General features: G+C 43.7%; 1 protein-coding gene across 1 annotated transcript in view; it reads left to right on the forward strand.

The window, feature by feature from the left end:
- LOC146788609 (mucin-4-like) overlaps nucleotides 1-18,322 on the forward strand; it is a 139,425-nt gene that overhangs the window by 112,110 nt on the left and 8,993 nt on the right. Inside the window, exons 6-8 of the mRNA XM_085633181.1 lie at nucleotides 693-763; nucleotides 6,631-6,809; nucleotides 7,897-8,053. Of these exons, the coding sequence (XP_085489307.1) occupies nucleotides 693-763; nucleotides 6,631-6,809; nucleotides 7,897-8,053 (407 nt within the window). The remainder of the gene's footprint in view (nucleotides 1-692; nucleotides 764-6,630; nucleotides 6,810-7,896; nucleotides 8,054-18,322) is intronic.

The raw sequence follows: 18,322 nt of genomic DNA on the forward strand, positions 1-18,322 counted from the left end.
CTACCCCTGGGGGGCCTACGGAAGACCTTAGGTGTGACTTATATTTAAAACTAAGGTAGATTAATACTTTAGAGGTACCTTCAAATCCAAAGTCGAAATAGCATATAATTTCAATTAATAAGCAGCCTGTAAGGCACAGCTGGCTTTCAAAATGATAGTAGACGCCACAGTAGGGCACACTCAATTGCAGGAAATCCTTTGGGCCTCGGAACCTCCCTTCCCTATTATATACTAGGGACTTATAGGTAGATTGGACTTACAGGAGTCTGCCTTTGCCAATTGTAGCTATACCAAATTATCATGTACTTTTTACGTAGAGCACAGGCCCTGGATCTGGTTAGCAGAGCCCAGGGCACAGTCAGAGTCAGAAAATCAGCACCTAGTAATCAAAATGGGAGCAAAAAGTGGGGGGACACTGCAAACAGGTCCTGATTTCTCACACAGCCCCACAGTGGAATGCTGGATATTTCATTTTAACATAGTTCCTTCTTCCGTTGGTAGAGTCTGCAGATTTGTATCCACCAGTCTCCAATACCATCCATGACATTGCAAGACTGAATCAATTGCACCATGTTAGCCTAGGCCAGCCCACAGGATTTGTGGAATTTATTTTACAGAGCGCAGGGAGCTTGAGATATGGTCTTTGCAGCCATTTAAAGTACATGACTCATCTTCCATCTATTTCTTTCCAGATTCAGGAAGTCCTTGCAGATCTACCAGTGAGAAGGCTGTTTAATAACAACAGTAACCACCGCACTGCAGTGTAAGTACTTACAGAACTGAGCAGCACAGAGTCACAACACACAAAAACCCACATACAAAAACAGGAAAAGTGCAGCGACCTGAGACAACAGAAGTGTCTAGGTAGAAATTCAGGGCTTCATTTACAATATTTTGCTGTAGGGCAGTGCCGCAAGCCTTCCTGCTCAGTTACAGTGCATTCCTGTCCTCTTTTCTTGCACTGGCACTCAATTGACTGCCATGCACCGTCTTGCTTAAAACAATCCATGGAGCCGATTTCCTCTTTCTATGTCTGCCCCCCTGGTGAGGCATAGGTTTTTGACACTTTCCCAGGGTTACAACGTGTTGTAAATCGGGGACTTTGTCAAATGCCATTGGTGTTGCGTGGCTACATCCACTGCAACGCCCATGGCATACCTCCCCATCTTAGATTGATGCAACGTGGCGACTTACACACCGACTACTTGGGTCAGACTCTGTCCTCTGCTTTTGTCACTGCAGTTGGGAAAGAAGTATCCACTTATACCACAATGGCAGCTAAATTAATTTTTCCTAGAAGACGTCACATTTAGGCACTCTTTAGCAGCCGTGATTACTGAATTTGTTGGTTCCAACTCAGGCACAGCATTGAGCCGTGGTGTCAAGTCAAAGAAAGCTTTATTCGATTGCCATGCGAAACAGTCACAAAAACACATAAAAAGACAACAATTAAGTTCATAAATTAAAATATCACCCAATTAAAAATCTCAGCCATAAATGATAGCGAATATTGTACATGATGAGATTGATCATATTTAAATTTACAGATAAAAAGAGATTAAATTGGCATACATTTCCTTTGGCTCAAGACTCATTTTAAAAAGGTTACAATCTTGATAACATTGTGCATGTTGTCCAGAAGTTGTAATGCAAGAAAAGCTGGTCGGCATTGCCGATACCCCAGTGATTTCACAATCGGCCATAAACAAACTTTCCGCTCATCATGATAATATTTACAAAAAAGTACGACATGTATCATGGACTGTACTGAGTGGTTCTCACTGGTATACAAATCAAGATCTTCTGCCCAATCGTTCATTTTGGGGATAGTGACGAGTCTGTGAAAACCCCCCAGCCTAAATCTAGGCAATAAAAATGTATCATAAACGCCTGGTAGAAAAGTTAAATAGCGTTGAATATTAAAAGTAGTTAAAATCAACTGATTGTGCATAACGGTCGGCTTTATAATCTCTGAGGATATTCTGATAGTATCCAGGAGCCTCAGAACCGCCTTTTTTGTGGTCTTTCCTTGTTATGTCAATAGTTCTTGGATTATTAAAATATTCTAGGTGACCTAAATCTTGTAAGAAGTTCCTGACGTATCTCAGCCATGGTATGTTCAGGGGCCTAACTAGTTTTAAAGTATCTATCAGGATATCTTGATTTAGGTTTGTTTCATCTCTGATCCAGAGCCTGTGCCATGGGAGAACTTGCTCTAGTTTGATCAAATCAGAGATAAAGGGAAGACCCAGCTGTGCATGACAGATAGTTGATGTTGTACTGTTTGGTATGGATAAAATGTATCTTAGAAAAGAATTTTCAGCCCTTTGAATTGGAAGCAGGTCAGCAAATCCCCAGACCACTGCCCCATAAATCGCAGAGGAGACACACTTTGCTTTATAAATCTTGATCAGTTCAGCTGGTGGTCTTCTACCTAGTTTTTTAGCAAAGTTAGTCAGGGTGTCTGTTGATCTTAATAACACTGTTTTTTTTGCTGAAACTGCTTGTGCCCAGGTATCGTTTTGGTCAAAGAGAATTCTGAGATACGAAAATCTCTTCTTCATCCCAATCTTATTGTCCTGCCACAAACATATCCTTGCACTTCTTACTACCATGGCCACACCACATAATGAAGGTCTTCGAAGTGTTAAGTCTTGATCCTAGATCTCCCATAAAACTAGAAAAAGTATCTAAAATCCTCTGAAGACCTACTTGTGTACGGGACATCAATACCGCATCATCTGCGTATAAAAGTGCTAGTATGGGATGTCCAGCTACTTGGGGAAAGTCTTGATTTCCTTGCAGGAGTGCCTCGCCCAAACCATTTATATAGACGTTAAAAAGAAAAGGGGGTAGGACACATTCTTGCCTGACCCCTCTTCTTATTTAAAATGGGGCCGAGCACTCGCCCTGTAAACGACAACGTACAAGGGCCTTTGCATCAGTATAAAAACACTTCAGGAAATAAATAATCTGTGCATCAACCCCCATATCTTCTAATGTTGACCAGAGTTTACTATAGATAACGCAGTCGAAGGCTGCTGTGAGGTCCACAAACGCTAAAAACAACTTTCCCTTCTTCGCCCTAGTGTATTTCCCCACTAGAACTGAAAGATTTAGACTCTGCTCTACCATCCCCATACCTGAGTGGAAACCATATTGTAAGTCAGACAAAACTGAATTTTCCTCAGCTCAGTCCTGTAGGCGTTCTAGTAATATGTGTCCTACTATTTTTGTCATGGCATCCAACAAAGATATGGGTTTATAACATCCTGGATCCTGCTGGTCCCCCTTTTTAAAAATAGGAACTACAATGGATTCCACCCAGGTAGGTAAAAACGGGGTACGACAACTAGCAGCAATTATCTGGACGATTATTGGGCCCCAGAGGGAGATGTTTGTCTTATATAAGTCAACTGGTACCCCGTCTGGGCCGGGAGCCTTGCCACCCTGATTTGCAGAAAGTGCCCGGTTCACCTCGTCTAAGGTAAACTGCAGGTCTAAGTGGGGAAATGTTGTTTCCAGAGTGTGGTCCACTTCACTGTTCCTACCCGTCACATTGAGATTAACCTCCCCGTTATACAGTTTGGAAAAATGTTTAATCCATTGTTCTTCAGTAATGGCAATCTCAATTGACAGTCCTCCTCCATTAGTCAAGTCAGGTACTTTGACCACCTTCCAGGATGCCAAGCCATCTTACTGTAAATATGCTTTGTGTAGGGCCTCCCAGGCCTCTATCTTCAAAAAAGTGTTTCTATTTCTAATAGCTTGCTTATAATCTGTTCGAGCCTGTCTTACTCTATCCAGATTTCTCGGGGTCTCATGTAGAGCATCTTCTAATCTAGAGTATGCTGAGGTGCACCCTGAATCAAACCAGCCCCGTTGTTGGCCCTTATTTCATTTCCTCCTTAACAAAGACTCTCTTTCTGCATCAGTGATCGTCTTAAAAGAGGATAAGATAGTGTCTGGGGCAGCTAATTCACTCAGACATGTTTTTTTTTTTTTCACCATCAGTTTTCATTACTCATTGCAAAAAAAACCATACAATTTTATACAGGATTAATTTACACCAAAAGAAAAATCAAAGGGAAAAAAGGAAGAGTAAGACAGTAAACAAGCTCAAACAAGCCGTCGAGTAGCTAGATCTTCAGCAAGGCGACCAGTGAATAAAGAATTCATTGAATCTATTACATTCCAGATACCTGCCCCCCAATCAATAAAAAAAAGTAAGACAGCTATTGAAAACATATGCAACTTTTACACAGTTCACAACCAAGAATTATGGTCAAGAATTATGGCTGGGGTCGCTCCAATCTAGCCTTCCAATCCGTTACTGGGGCCCAAATAAGTTTCCCCAATTTCATAGCCTTCCACCCTTTCTTCTCGTAAAGGCCTTTTTCCAGACTATAAATGGCTAAAAGCCGTGATACCCATTGTTGGAAGGTAGGAGGGTTCGGATCCTTCCAAGCGGCTGCAACACAAATCCTAACAACCGCCATGGCGAGGAATAAAAATTCATGGTGTGCTACTTGAGCTCCATCCCTGCCCACACCTAAAACCACTAATTCATTAGTCAATCTTATTTGAATCCTCAAGGTTTGTCCTATAAAGTGCTCAATTGTCCTTTTCAAAGGATACAACATAGGGCAAGAGGCGAACATATATACCATATCAGCCTCCGCGCTGCAACAGCGCGGATAACAAATGCCCCCTTGTCCCTCCCCACTGGGCTATTCTTGCGGGGGTATAGTAGAATTCAAAAATGGTTTTAAAGTGTTGAGCTTGTAGGTTAGCTACCTTCAATACCGTACATCCTAACTTAAGCGAGGCTATAAACTCACTCCCTTCAATGCCGAGCTTCCTCCGCCATTTCTCTGAATAATTTTCCAGATCATTGTTTTGATATTGGTTAAGATCACTATAAATCTGGGTGATAGAGCACCCTTCAGGATTTTGCACCCTTTCCATAACTGTGTCTCTCTCGAATGCTCTTGCTCCCCTACTTTTCCTTACAAGAGCCGACCGGATCTGTAAAAATGTAAAATATTCTCTGCGCTCCAAGTTAAACTGGGTTTGGGCTCTTTCAAATGTAATTATACCATCAGAATCTATAATGTCGCCGACTGTTTTAACACCCAACCCGTCCCACCGCCTCATTACGCTATCATGAAAAACCTCAGGTAAGGATGGATTCCCAAATAGAGGAGTATGATGGTTCAGTCTGCCCAATCCCAGCTTTTTCCTGACAGAATACCAAACTGATATTGCTGCTCCTAAGGTCTTAAATTTAACTTTTTTATAATAGCTGGCCACACTAAAGTTCAGAAGCCAATTACGCTCTTCACCATCTATAAGTAGATCGCATACATCAGGTACAGCCTCGTCATCCCTCCACCTATCAGTAACAATGCCTCCCAGCAGCCCACGCATATATTGTAATACTGAGGCCCAGTAATATGCTTTTAAATCAGGCACTGCCCAGCCCCCTTTCTCCCTGGGGAGGGTCATACATTTAAGTGCCCTTCTTGTCTTCCCTTGTGCCCAAATAAACCTATTTATCATTCTTTCCATTTCTTTAAACTAACCATTATCAAACTTCAGGGGTATCGTTCTAAACAAATATAAAACTTTTGTGAGGAATATCATTTAATAATGTTACATCTTCCGACAATCGAAAAGTGTAAATTATTCAACCTATCAAGATCCCTCCTTGATTTTGGGATCACTGGTGCAAGATTCTTTTCAACGACCTTAGTTAAGTCAAATATAATGACAACCCCTAAGTAGGTGGCCGACTCGGTCACTCGTGGGTCTACCAAGTTGGTCTTCTCGTTAACAGCAATTTGCGTCTTTCCCCGGTTGAATCTGTAACCAGAAACTGCCCCAAAGCGCTCTGCCTCATATTCTATTTCGCATAGTGCTACAGTGGGGTTAGCGGCCGTGATTACCAGGTCATCTGCATACCCCAAGATCTTTGTTTCAAATCCATTAAGCCGTATTGGGGAAATGCCTCTGTTTAACTCTATTCTCCTGATAAAAGGATCAATGTAAAAAGCAAAGAGGAGGGGTGAACACGGGCACCCCTGCCTAGTTCCTCGCTTGATATCTATTGGGTCACTCTGTCCTCCCATAACACAGAGTCGAATCTTAGGATTCCCATACAGAGCCTGTATGGCTCTTATGCACCCCTTACCAATATTTACATTCTCCAGTACCGACCAGAGGAAGCCCCACGAGACCCTATCAAACGCCTTATATTATAGGTTATATTTAGGACTGATGTCATCATTGTAAACAGTACCCATCAATTCCTACACTGTTTACCGCAAAACCTGCCCAACAACAAAAGTCTGCTGAAGATACCTAAATTATTCACAGACAGGAGTAAGTTGCTGTAATAAGTGTAATGAAGCAGAGGGGTGAAAAGTCTGGTAACTTAATATTTTCCACATCATTTATTAAGGGTTCTTCAAAAGAATCTAAAATGGGAGCAAACACTAAAGTACATTTTCCATAAATGTTATGCGCATCTGAGTGTGTTTTGCATTTCAATTTGGCACAGATGTCTATATGCTTTATACTGTGGCAATTATTTATGTTTATTTTTTTTTATTTATGTTTTTTTTTCAGTCAAGGTGGTTCACACTTCATGAATGTCACGACTCAATTTAACTACAGCGGGGTTGCTACTGAGATCAAGTACTTGAACGAGCAGTTGGTCCCGGCCTTAAACCTGAAGATTGAGATTCTCAGAGCAGTGACAGCCACAACAAAGATTGCTTTTATTCGAGTCATCGATGGCAACTTCAGTAAGTTAGTCTTTTTTTTTTGTTAGGAAACTCTATATTGAAAAATTCCAGTAACAACAACAAGATTGACAATATATCCATAAAGATTGCATGAAGAATAAGATCAATAAACAAAAATACTCAATATTTAAGTATTAATATTTGAGTAATGGCATTATATAGGCTTTTAAGAAAAGTAGCAAGGCAAGTCATCATTAAAACATAGCGCTTGTATGTGTTTTTTTTGTTTACGAAAAAGAACGAAAATGCAGAAGTGATAAAGGAAAGAGAGAGCGTGAAGAAAAAAGGAGAAGGTATAAACGTGGTCACTACTACTTAGCTTTCCTGCATTGGAACAGCCACCCTGAGGGAGAGGTGTGGCGCAGCGGCCAGGGCAGCTGACTCCAGAGCGTGGGGGTCATGGCTCCGCTCAGTATCATGTGACTCTGGGCAAAAGCTCACTAAATCTCCCCAACGGCCCCAGCTCCTTGAGACCCTTACGGGTGATTAGTTTGCCCTTTAGAAATACCTGGTTATTTATTTACCCTGTGCACATTGAATTCCTAATGATGTACTTTTTTTCTACACAAATCATACTATGCTAAATCCGGTTTTCTTTTTAAAAATCATGAAAAAGGTCCCCCAAGCCATGGAAGTTCTCTCCAATGGGGAGCATTGGAGATAACTTCCATGGCAAGGGGGACAGTATTCACTGCCTCTTACCCCCTGGGATTTCTGTGCAGGGAGGGGCAGTGATAACTGGACTGTATGTCCTTCTATCTAAATCAGGTGGGCAGGCAATGAGGTCAACCTCCAGCAGCCCTTACTCCGTCGGGCCATCAGAGGGTCTAACTACGATGGCATCAGAGTAGTCTTTTCAATGGTCCGCCCGCATCTGAATTCAGCAGGCAGAACATCTTCTTGGCAATAAGACAGAGTAACTTTGCAACCAAGAATAAAATAATCCCCTAAGTGCCCCCAGATGGCTCCCCATGGTGAAGGAAACTAACACAAATCTGAATGCTTTAATTCTGATGAAAGACTTGTTAAAGTTATGATAATTCTCAAGTGAACCTGATGCCACTCTCTCCTACTCCTTCATCTGCAGCAAGTCAGGCTGACCTGGTGCCATACTTTTCCTGCGGTGCCTTTCAACCAGAAGCTTACAAAGTGAACCCCAACACATTTATGTGCGAGTCCCAGTGCATCAATCATTGCAAGAACAGTGGCCGCTGCACCCTGACCTTCGAGGGTCCTCTCTGCAGGTATGTTAAAGCATCTTTCATCTGATGCCCTCAGAAGGATCCTTCTCTTGACTGACCACATTAACTTGGATGACTACTTAGATGCAGTAGTAGCATCATGTTTATTTCAAATTACAAATCAATAAAACATTCTATAAAACTTAGCAACTAGCTCACATACATACAAATAAATATACCGTAGTACAAATACACATTGTAATCAATAAAAAAGTTACCTGTAACAGATTTTTCATACTAACAATTTCAACATAGTAAACGTTCCATTGCCAAAAATGTGCGTTCTTTCTTTGTAAAAGCAGCCAGATAACAATAGATGCAAAGGGCTATTCTAAAACCACATCCACTTCCAAAAAGTAAAGCCAGCATCATTTGACAGTTCAGTATCTTGCCAATCTCTTAATTCATTGTGGAGATTGAAGTATAAGAATAAGGAGAACTATACCAAAGGGGGATGGCACAGCCCACAGTTGCACAATCCTACATCCTAGCGGACTTGCAGTTATTCCATCTCATCACTTATGAATTATCCAGGCTGCCTGTAAAAACTTGGGGTCATCAAAGTGAGTGGTCTAGCTGTTTTTACAATCTTAATGAGGGAGGGCTACAAAAGTGGCATGGTGGCATACAGGGGAGTGCCAAATGCAAGCCCGTCTTCGCCCATCAGTGTCCCGGAAGCAGCCCGAGCCAGCCATGTGCCGGTTTGGGAATTTGTGCCACTCAAGGTGAGAGGAGAATTGTGTATTCTAAGAAAGAACTACAAGACTTAAATTCAAATATCTCTGAAACTTGTCATGCTCATTCAGAGCCTGAGGCAGTTTCATTTAATGCTGAAAGTAGATTTGGGAAAATACAAAATATTAGCAAAACCAAGTCATACAGCTTATTATGTTGATTACTTAATGAGTGATTCTTAGTGAAGCATGCTACAGAGGTGAACTTGCTACTTACATCTAATGACTGGGATTTGCTTTTCATTACTGAAACCTGGTTCTCGCAGAATCCTGGGGTTGATTTGGAAAGTGCGTATCCACCGGGCTACAAAGCCCTATTTCATTCTAGAACTAAAAAAAGAATGGGTGGGGTCGTGATTATTTTTAAAGATAAATTGCCCATATTCAAACTTGAGGTGGAGGAAAGCCAAGGAATAGAGCTACTTAGTTTTTCCCTTAAAGGAAAGGAAGGCTCTACTTTCGGGATTACTATGTTATAGACCTCCTGACCCTTTAAATTAACCCTGGGCGGAGTTTGCGGATTGTGGTACGCGGAACTCCGCGAAGTGGCAAAAAAACTCCGCCGCGCTACGCGGAGCTTCGCAAGCGGAGGAGTTCCATATAAAAATGCTACCTGGTTTTTCCCTTGAAGGAAAGGAAGGATCTACTCCCAGGATCACTATGTGATAGACCTCCTGGCCTTTTAAAGGAGCTTGCCCAGCAATTCTTAGATCTAGCGTCCAAGTTTGTAATGTCCCACACTAATTGCCTTACTTTTGGCAATTTTAACATATGGGCGGTAGACACCTACCAAAATCAAACTGTAGAGTTTTAAAAATCATGTCATGGTATGGGGCTTGTACTACAGGGCCTACTCATGATGGAAGGCATACCCTGGATCTGATTTTCACATCTTCTTACATGGAAACAGTTATAACCCCCACCCCCATCAGTTAGTCTAACCACTCTCTGGTCACCTGTAACCTTAAGAGACCGAGTGTGATGAATAAGAAGGACAATCCTATGAGAAACTCACTACTGGTCTGTTAAAAGAAGCACATTTTAGAACCCTTTTCCCCCTTAGATCCCATTCCTATTGGGCTATGGAAATAGAGATCAGACAAACTTCTTCCTACTTAACGATCTGCAATCAATCCCTTGACAGTGGTGTGGTACAAACAGCCTAGAAGAAGGCATTGTAACCACTCTATTATAGAAACCCCTGGCTGGCATTCAAGAGCCCAGCAATTATAGCACAATCTTGAGACTCCCCTTCCCAGTCAAGACACTTCAAAAGTACCTTAGCAAGATCTTGCTGTGCTTTCTTGAAGAAAATATTTTTCTAGAACTGTAACAGATGGGGTTTAGGCCAGCCCATGGAACAGAAACGGCATTGGTTTTAGCTACTAATGAATTAAGGATGCAAGTTTACGGTGGTCTAATCGCGGTACTTATATCCTGTTAGACTTAACTGCCGCCTTCAACACCATCAACCATCAAATTTTGCGTGCATGTCTGAAGGAGATTGGAATAAGAGGCACTCTGCTTAAGTGGTTTGAATCCTAACTATCGGAAAGACGGCAAGGAATAACTTCCCCCCCATATGTATCTAAATACAAAGAAATTGGGCATGGAATACCTCAGGGATCTGCCCTGAGTCCCATCTTGTTCAATGTCCCATCTGAGTCCCATGTTGTTCAATGACCATTGTTGACCCTCATTAAGTCCTTCAGGATATCGTTTTTAAATCATGCAGACGACTCTCAACTAATAATATCATTGGACAAATCGGACCTAAATCAACTAAACAATTTTCACCCATGACCCTTGATTAGGTCAAGACCTTAGACATCATGAGTAATCAGAATTGTCTCTTCATGCTGGGCACGATTTGAAAGCGCTATTGTTCTTCCCCTTATCTAGAGGTAAACTGGTCTAGTGGAAGCACCCCATATCTAAAGTTCACACACAGTTTCCTGGGCAAGGAGCCTTCTATAGCATCAAGTACAATTTCATAAAATGGCATGATCTTATGATCAAGAAAGGAGTCTCTCAGGCTAACTTGCAGCTTTTGATCTTATCACCCCTAGTTAGATGCAATTTCTGGCAGCATCATGCCTGCTCGTTGTATCTTTCCATTGCTTTGCCAGCAGTGGTTGTATCCTTCCACTGCACGTAAAATGATGAGGGGAATGGAGAGAAGGGTTTTTGGAACTTTCCGTCTCGTCAGACTCTAAGGGGTATACTTACTAAACTGTCTTACAGTGCAATGCAGCCCCCAGACTTGCTGCATTGATGAGAGGGAGAGACCAGGAAAGTGCCACATCTACAGAGATATAGTAGTGTTCTCTATTTCCACAGCGCTGGTGCACAATCAAGATAACAGTGCCACACACACACCCTTGCACCTTCGTACAAGTGTGTGTGTGTGTGTCTAGCATAGGTTTCCAGTAGATAATAGTGTGTTTAGACGGTTCAGTGACTAAATATCGAGGGAAATAATATAGAATGCCCAAAATATTGACGCCAAAATATAGAAGGACAGAATATCGACTCCCTATCTACAAACCGGTAAGTACTAAAATATCGATTTCAAGATATAGAATGTTAAAATATAGTTAGATAAAATATCGAATTTTTTAAATGTATTAAAAATAATATAAAAGTAATTAAATATTAAAAACAATTAAATAAAACATACATAATATAATATAAAAAAGCTTAAAATGTAAACATAATAAAAGTAATGTACAAAACAGTAGAGATTTTGTCGGATAGTGAGAGCGTAAAAATTACTATTCCCACTCCAGTGAGTGCAACAGTAGGGAGAACGTTGGATAGCGTAGGGGTAAAAATGACTATTCCCACTCCAGTGAGTGCAACAGTAGGGAAAACGCTGGATAGCGTAGGGGTAAAAATTACTATTCCCACTCCAAAGAGTGCAACAGTAGGGAAAGCATTGGATAGCTGGAGAGTAAAAATTACTATTCCCACTCCAGAGAGTGCAACAGTAGGGAAATCGTTGGATAGCGGGAAGGGAAAAATTACTATTCCCACTCCAGTGACTCCAACAGTAGGGAAAGCATTGGATAGCGTAGGGGTAAAAATTACTATTCCCACACCAGAGAGTGCAACAGTACAGAAAGCATTGGATAGCAGGAAGAGAAAAATTACTATTCCCACTCCAATGAGTGCAACAGTAGGGAACGCGTTGGAAAGCGTAGGGGTAAAAATTACTATTCCCACTCCAGTGAGTGCAACAGTAGAGAAAACGTTGGATAGCGTAGGGGTAAAAATTACTATTCCCACACCAAAGAGTGCAACAGTAGGAAAGCGTTGGATAGCGGGAGGATAACATTTACTATTCCCACTCCAGAGAGTGCAACAGTAGGGAAAACGCTGGATAGTGTAGGGGTAAAAATTACTATTCCCACTCCAGAGAGTGTAACAGTAGGGAAAGCGTTGGATAGCAGGAAGGTGAAAATTACTATTCCCACTCCAGTGAGTGCAACAGTAGGGAAAGAGTTGGATAGCGGGAGGGTAAAAAATACTATTCCCACTCCTGAGAGTGCAAAAGTAGGGAAAGTAATGATTTAATTTTAAAATAAGATTACATTAATTATCAATACCAATAAAAAGTTAATTAAAAATAATTACCAATTAGTAAAAATTAATTACCATTGAAAAAAATTAATTACCAATGAATAATTAATTATCAATACATATAAATAAAAATTAATATTTACTTTATTACAATTAATTTACTTCTCACCCAATTGCCCTATAAACCCACAACCCACTCCCAATAATAAAAAATACAATTAACATTATCAATTAATCAATTAATAAAAATTATTTAGCAATGAATAAAAATTAATTACCAATTCATACAAATTAATTACCAATTAATACAAATTAATTACCAATTAATAATTATTTATCAGTTATCAATACACATAAATACAAAATGTAATATTTACTTTATTACAATTAATTTACTTCCCACCCAATTCCCCTATAAACCCACAACCCACTCCCAATAATGAAAAATACAATTAACATTATCAATTAATTAATTAATGAAAATTATTTAGCAATTAATAAAAATTCATTAGCAATTCATACAAATTAATTACCCATTAATACAAATTATTACCAATTAATCATTAATTATCAATTAATTATCAATACACATAAATACAAAAATTAATATTTACTTTATTACAATTAAATTACTTCCCACCCAATTCCCCTATAAACCCACAACCCACTCCTAATAATAAAAAATACAATTAACATAATTATCAATTAATCAATTAATATAAATTAATTACCAATGAATACAAATTAATTACTAATTAATAATTAATTATCAATCAATTAATTATCAAAACATATAAATATAATTAATATTCAATTCACCATAATTAAATTACTTCCCACCCTATTCCCCTATAAACCCACAACCCGCTACGGAATTAAATTACGCAAAAATTAAATTACATAACATTCATTAGTTTAAAAAAATTAAACATACATTACAAACATAATACATAATTTTAACACATATACTACCATACAAAACACTAAAAAAAAATCGATATTATAGATATCTATATTTTTAAATTCTATATTATAGTAATCTATATTTTAAAATTCGATATTATGGAATTCTATATTTTTAAATTCTATATTATGGAAATCGATATTCCATACCCCAATTTCGATATTCTGACCTATCTATATTTTGATAATTCGATATTCTGTCCTACCTATACTTTAGAATCGATATTCTGTCCTGTCTATATTTTGGATTCTATATTTTGGTCGTTCACCTGTTTAGACTAACTTTTTAACTTTTCCTCATTTGTATGTGCACAGTTTAAAAGATAGTCTAAGCATAGTATTTTGCACTGGAAATCTGTGCTAGGCAATCACACACACTCTTGTACTAAGGTGTCTTTCCCAGTTACGATTCTGGAAGGAGGTGTCCACAGAAAGCTTCCAGAACATCGCAAATGCATTTATTTTTGGATGAGACACAAGCAGGCTTCAGGCCTGCTCATAAAATGGAGTTGGCTCCAGTGTCAGCTTTGGAAGATTTGTGAATGGTGTTGGATGGAGGCCAATCAGTGGCCCTAGAGTTACTTGATTTATCAGCCACTTTTGACACGGTGAACCACAAGATCCTGATAACCAGGTTATTGAGGTGGGAGCGAGAGGCGGAGCCCTTGATCGGATTTGTTCTTATTTAGAGGAGAGGTCAGACGGCATTCAAATGCAAAAAATCAAGTTGGGGGAGAATGGATCACTTGTCCTGTAGTATCAGGGTCTTCGATGTTAGAAAACTGTATAGGAAAACCCTCATATGAGTACACAGGTCGGGGGCGGTGTATCTTGATTCTCCGCCTTCGTGTACTGTCACAGCATCATCATTGGGTTTCTTACGTTGGTATGCTGTCCTCCACCTGGAGGTAGACCCACTGATATTTACAGTAGTGTCCAGGTATCAAAAATAGGAGAAGAGGCCTAGCGCTTGACCAAGATGGCCGCGTGAGCTTAGAGCTCCCGAGACCCTCGCGCCCTCCGTCGACTATCCTGTCTCTAATCCTGACGGTATGCATGGCACCGTGTTGCTGAGTTGTCAGGGAGGCGATTGACACTATCCGCGGTCGGATCGCCCATCGGGAACCGGACTTACGACGGGCGAAAGATTGCGGCCTAACTCCCGGAGATGCCAGGGGCTAGAGTTGGCAGGATGCCCGACTCCTAGTTGATCAACAACGGCCTGGTGAGGTGTGAACTGCCGGACGGAGGCCCTCGCTCTTTCACTTTCGGTTTCGTTCCCTTTGTCTGCCCGGACACTGCAGAGCTCTGGGCGGCTTTACAACCCCAGGGACGCTCGGCGGGCTACTCTGGCAGCACAAGGCGGACTTGCTCACTCCTTATTCCTCTCTCTGAGAGGGAGCGGTCTTCACTGCATTGGACTGCCTGGAGCCCATTATGTCGGGCAAGGCAGAAGGTGATCGGTTGAAGACTAAGTCCACCAGGCAGGGAACGTATTCCCAAGTCAACAGTATGGACCGCTACGCCCTCCTGAAAATATCGCCGAGTGGACCGAGCCAGGCGCCGGATGCCCAGAAGGAGGACTCGCCTGGGACACCGGAGCTATCCCTGCAGGATGTCATGGGCGCGCTTGACGGGATGCAGACCTCGATGGGGAGGCAATTCGAGGCCCTGGCGCATAAGGTGGACGCCATCCTGGTTGATGTCAATTTGATCCGCTCGGACCTGGGCAAGACAAACGAACGAGTTAAGAACCTGGACCACAAGACCACGGGCCTCGCTGATGATGTCGCGGATTTGCAGAACGAGGTCCGGAAGCTGAGGGCCGAGAGTGACCTCGCCGCCCGCAGGCTGGAGGACTTCGAGAGCCGGTCCAGGCGCAATAACGTGCGCGTCATCGGGGTCCCGGAGTCCTCGGATGAGGCTTCGACGGACCTGCTTGTGGAAGATTTGGTCCTCAATCATCTTAAGCCTAAGGGCCTTGGAAAGTTTTTTGCGGTGGAAAGGGCCCATAGGGTGCCGGGCGGGCGGCCCAAGGCGGGGGCCCCGCCGCGGCCGATTGTCGCCCGGCTCTTTCACTTTCGAGATCGGGACGCTATCCTGCAAGCTTCGAGGGTGACGGGCCCAGTCCCCTTCCAGAATGCGTCGGTGAATTTTTATCCGGACTTCACCCAGCATGTGCAGAGACAGAGGCAGAGCTTCCTGGGGGTGAAGCGGAGACTTCGGGAAATGGACCTGAAGTATGCCATGCTTTTCCCCGCCAGACTACGGGTGGTGCATGAAGATCGGACATTCTTTTTTGACTCTCCTGTTATGGCCGACGAATGGCTGGACGCTTTGCCCCGGCGACGGACGGGGGACGACACAGCCGAGCATGGAGACAGTGGCCGGGATGGACAGGGCTGATATCTCAGAGCCGGCCTGACTTGATTTGACTATACTTGAGAAATTGAACAGAGTGCAGTATCTGTGGAGGGTTGCGGGAGGACGAGGGGTGCTCTTTTCCTCCCTTAGGGTACTTTTTGTAGATTTTTGTTTTTGTAGGGCGACAGGCACACTGCAAGTTGGGGGGGCTTTTTAAGCTGCAGCAGGGGTGCAGGGTGGGGGGAGTTTTTGGGATTTTGAGTTTGTTGTTGGGGGGTTTATTTCTGCAAGGCATGATGATTATCCTTAGGGCTGTTCCATGGTGGCGCCTCGGGTGTGGGATGGGCCTCTTTCCGTTTGAGGATGGGGGGTAGAGGCTTAAGTGTTATAAGCTGGAATGTTAATGGTTTGGGGGATCGCATCAAGAGGGGGATAGTGTTGCAATTTTTGAAACGCTCAATGCCAGACGTTGTCCTGCTGCAGGAGACGCATCTCATAGGCAATACGTGCTATGCCCTGAATAGGAAGGGGTATAAACTCATTGCACACTCGGGATTCTCTTCTGGGTCCAGGGGTGTGGGCATCCTCGTTAGAGCATCGCTGCCTTTTGAGGTGGACTCCACCATTGTTGACGATAGGGGGAGGTTTGTGGCGGTGGCGGGGCGGTGGGAAGGAAGGACTTTGGTTTTGGTTTCAGTTTATGTCCCGCCGGCCCTGCAGGCCTCCACATTTGCTGAACTGGGCAGGGCTTTGCTGACTCTCCCGGGGGGACTGCTGGTAGTGGGAGGGGATTTCAACGCGGTGGGTTCCGGACTGTTGGATAGATACCCGCCCAGGGACACAGGGGGGGCTCAGAAATGGCTTCCAGACTTCCTGGATACATTTGGTCTGATAGATTGCTGGAGGCTCCGGCACCCCACACAGAGTCAATACACGTTTCACTCCGGGGCGCATGGTAGCCTCTCCAGGATTGACTACCTCCTCACTCTGGCCGCACATGCCTCGTTGATATCCGAGGCGAGGCACATGGCACGCGGTATCTCTGATCACTCGCCAGTGTGGATCCGGCTGGATCTAGGTCGGGAGGGAGGAGGGAGGGTGGCCCCCATCAACCCATGGTATTTCCGAGACCCCAAGATGCGCAGCGCCCTGGTAAAGAAGGTAGATAATTACTTTAAGGACAATCTGGGAACCGTGGACTCGGCGGTGTCGCTGTGGGAAGCTTTTAAGACCGTGCTTCGGGGGGAAGCCCTTTCCCTTGTGGTGGCTGCCAAGAACCGGAGGGATGGCGAGGTGCGGCGGGTGGAGGAGGAGATTGCGGCCCTTGAGGGGGATATGGAGGAGGAGGTTACAGAGTCCTCATTGCATGAGCTTTGCCTGAAGCAGGCGGAGTATAGGGACCTGGTGACGAACGCCGCTAAGACCCTCAGCAGGGAACAACAGGGCCGCCTGTATGACGTTGGGGATAAGGCAGGGAAACTCCTGGCGTGGCTGGACAGGAAAGAGCGGGTCAATAGAGTGGTGCCAGAGTTGATTGGAGAGGGGGGAGAGGCGATCGTGGAACCTGAGGGGATTGTGAAGAGTTTCGCGGAATATTTTCATAGGGTTTATTCCTCTGTGTCGGACAGGCCGCCCGAGGACTCGTTTGATCTCCTCCGAGATATCGAGTTGCCCTGCCTCTCTGACATAGATAGGGACGATTTGGATGGTGATATCACGGTTGACGAGGTGGCGGGGGCGATTCGCGCGTTGAACTCGGGTAAGGCTTCTGGACCGAATGGATTGCCGATCGACCTGTACAAACTGTTCCCGGATAGGGTCGCCCCTCATCTGCGCGCCATGTTTTTGGAGGCGCGGGGGGATGGGATCCTTCCGTTGGACCAGCGGCTGGCGTCGATCGTGGTCATACATAAAGAGGGGAAACCCCGAGATAGATGCTCCTCCTATCGGCCCATTTCACTCCTCAACGCTGAGCCGAAAATTCTGGCCAAACTCCTGGCTACCCGTTTGATTAGGGTACTTGGCGATCTGGTCCACCCGGATCAATCTGGCTTTATCCCGCACCGAAATACAGCATTGAACCTTAGGCGTCTTCATGGCGTCATCGCCAGGGCGGGCACGCTGCGTGAACCGGCTGTTGTGGCATCTCTTGATGCCACGATGGCCTTTGACACGGTGGAGTGGGCATATCTGTGGGCCGTGCTGGCCAAGTTTGGTTTCGGTCGCGGTTTTGTGAGTTGGGTTCGGTTGCTGTACGAAGGGCCACTAGCGAATGTGGTGGTGAATGGACGGGCATCTACTCCGTTTCAGCTCGGTAGGGGTACCCGGCAGGGCTGCCCCCTGTCGCCTTTGTTGTTCGCCCTCGCCCTTGAACCGTTGGCTGCGTGGATACGTTGGCACCCGGATATACGGGGCCTTCGGTGGTCGTCGTATCATGAGGACCGTATTTCGCTCTATGCCGATGATATCCTCCTGTATCTTGCCTCACCTAAGAAGTCACTTATAGTGGTCTGTGATGTACTTGCATCGTTCGGTAGGAACTCGGGGCTTGTGATTAATTGGGGCAAATCGTACTTGTACGTCCTTAGTGGCGAGGTCCCACCGATCCCTAGAACATGTTCGATACAGG

This window comes from Triturus cristatus, chromosome 11 (genome assembly GCF_964204655.1).
Source record: "Triturus cristatus chromosome 11, aTriCri1.1, whole genome shotgun sequence".
NCBI lineage: Eukaryota > Metazoa > Chordata > Amphibia > Caudata > Salamandridae > Triturus > Triturus cristatus.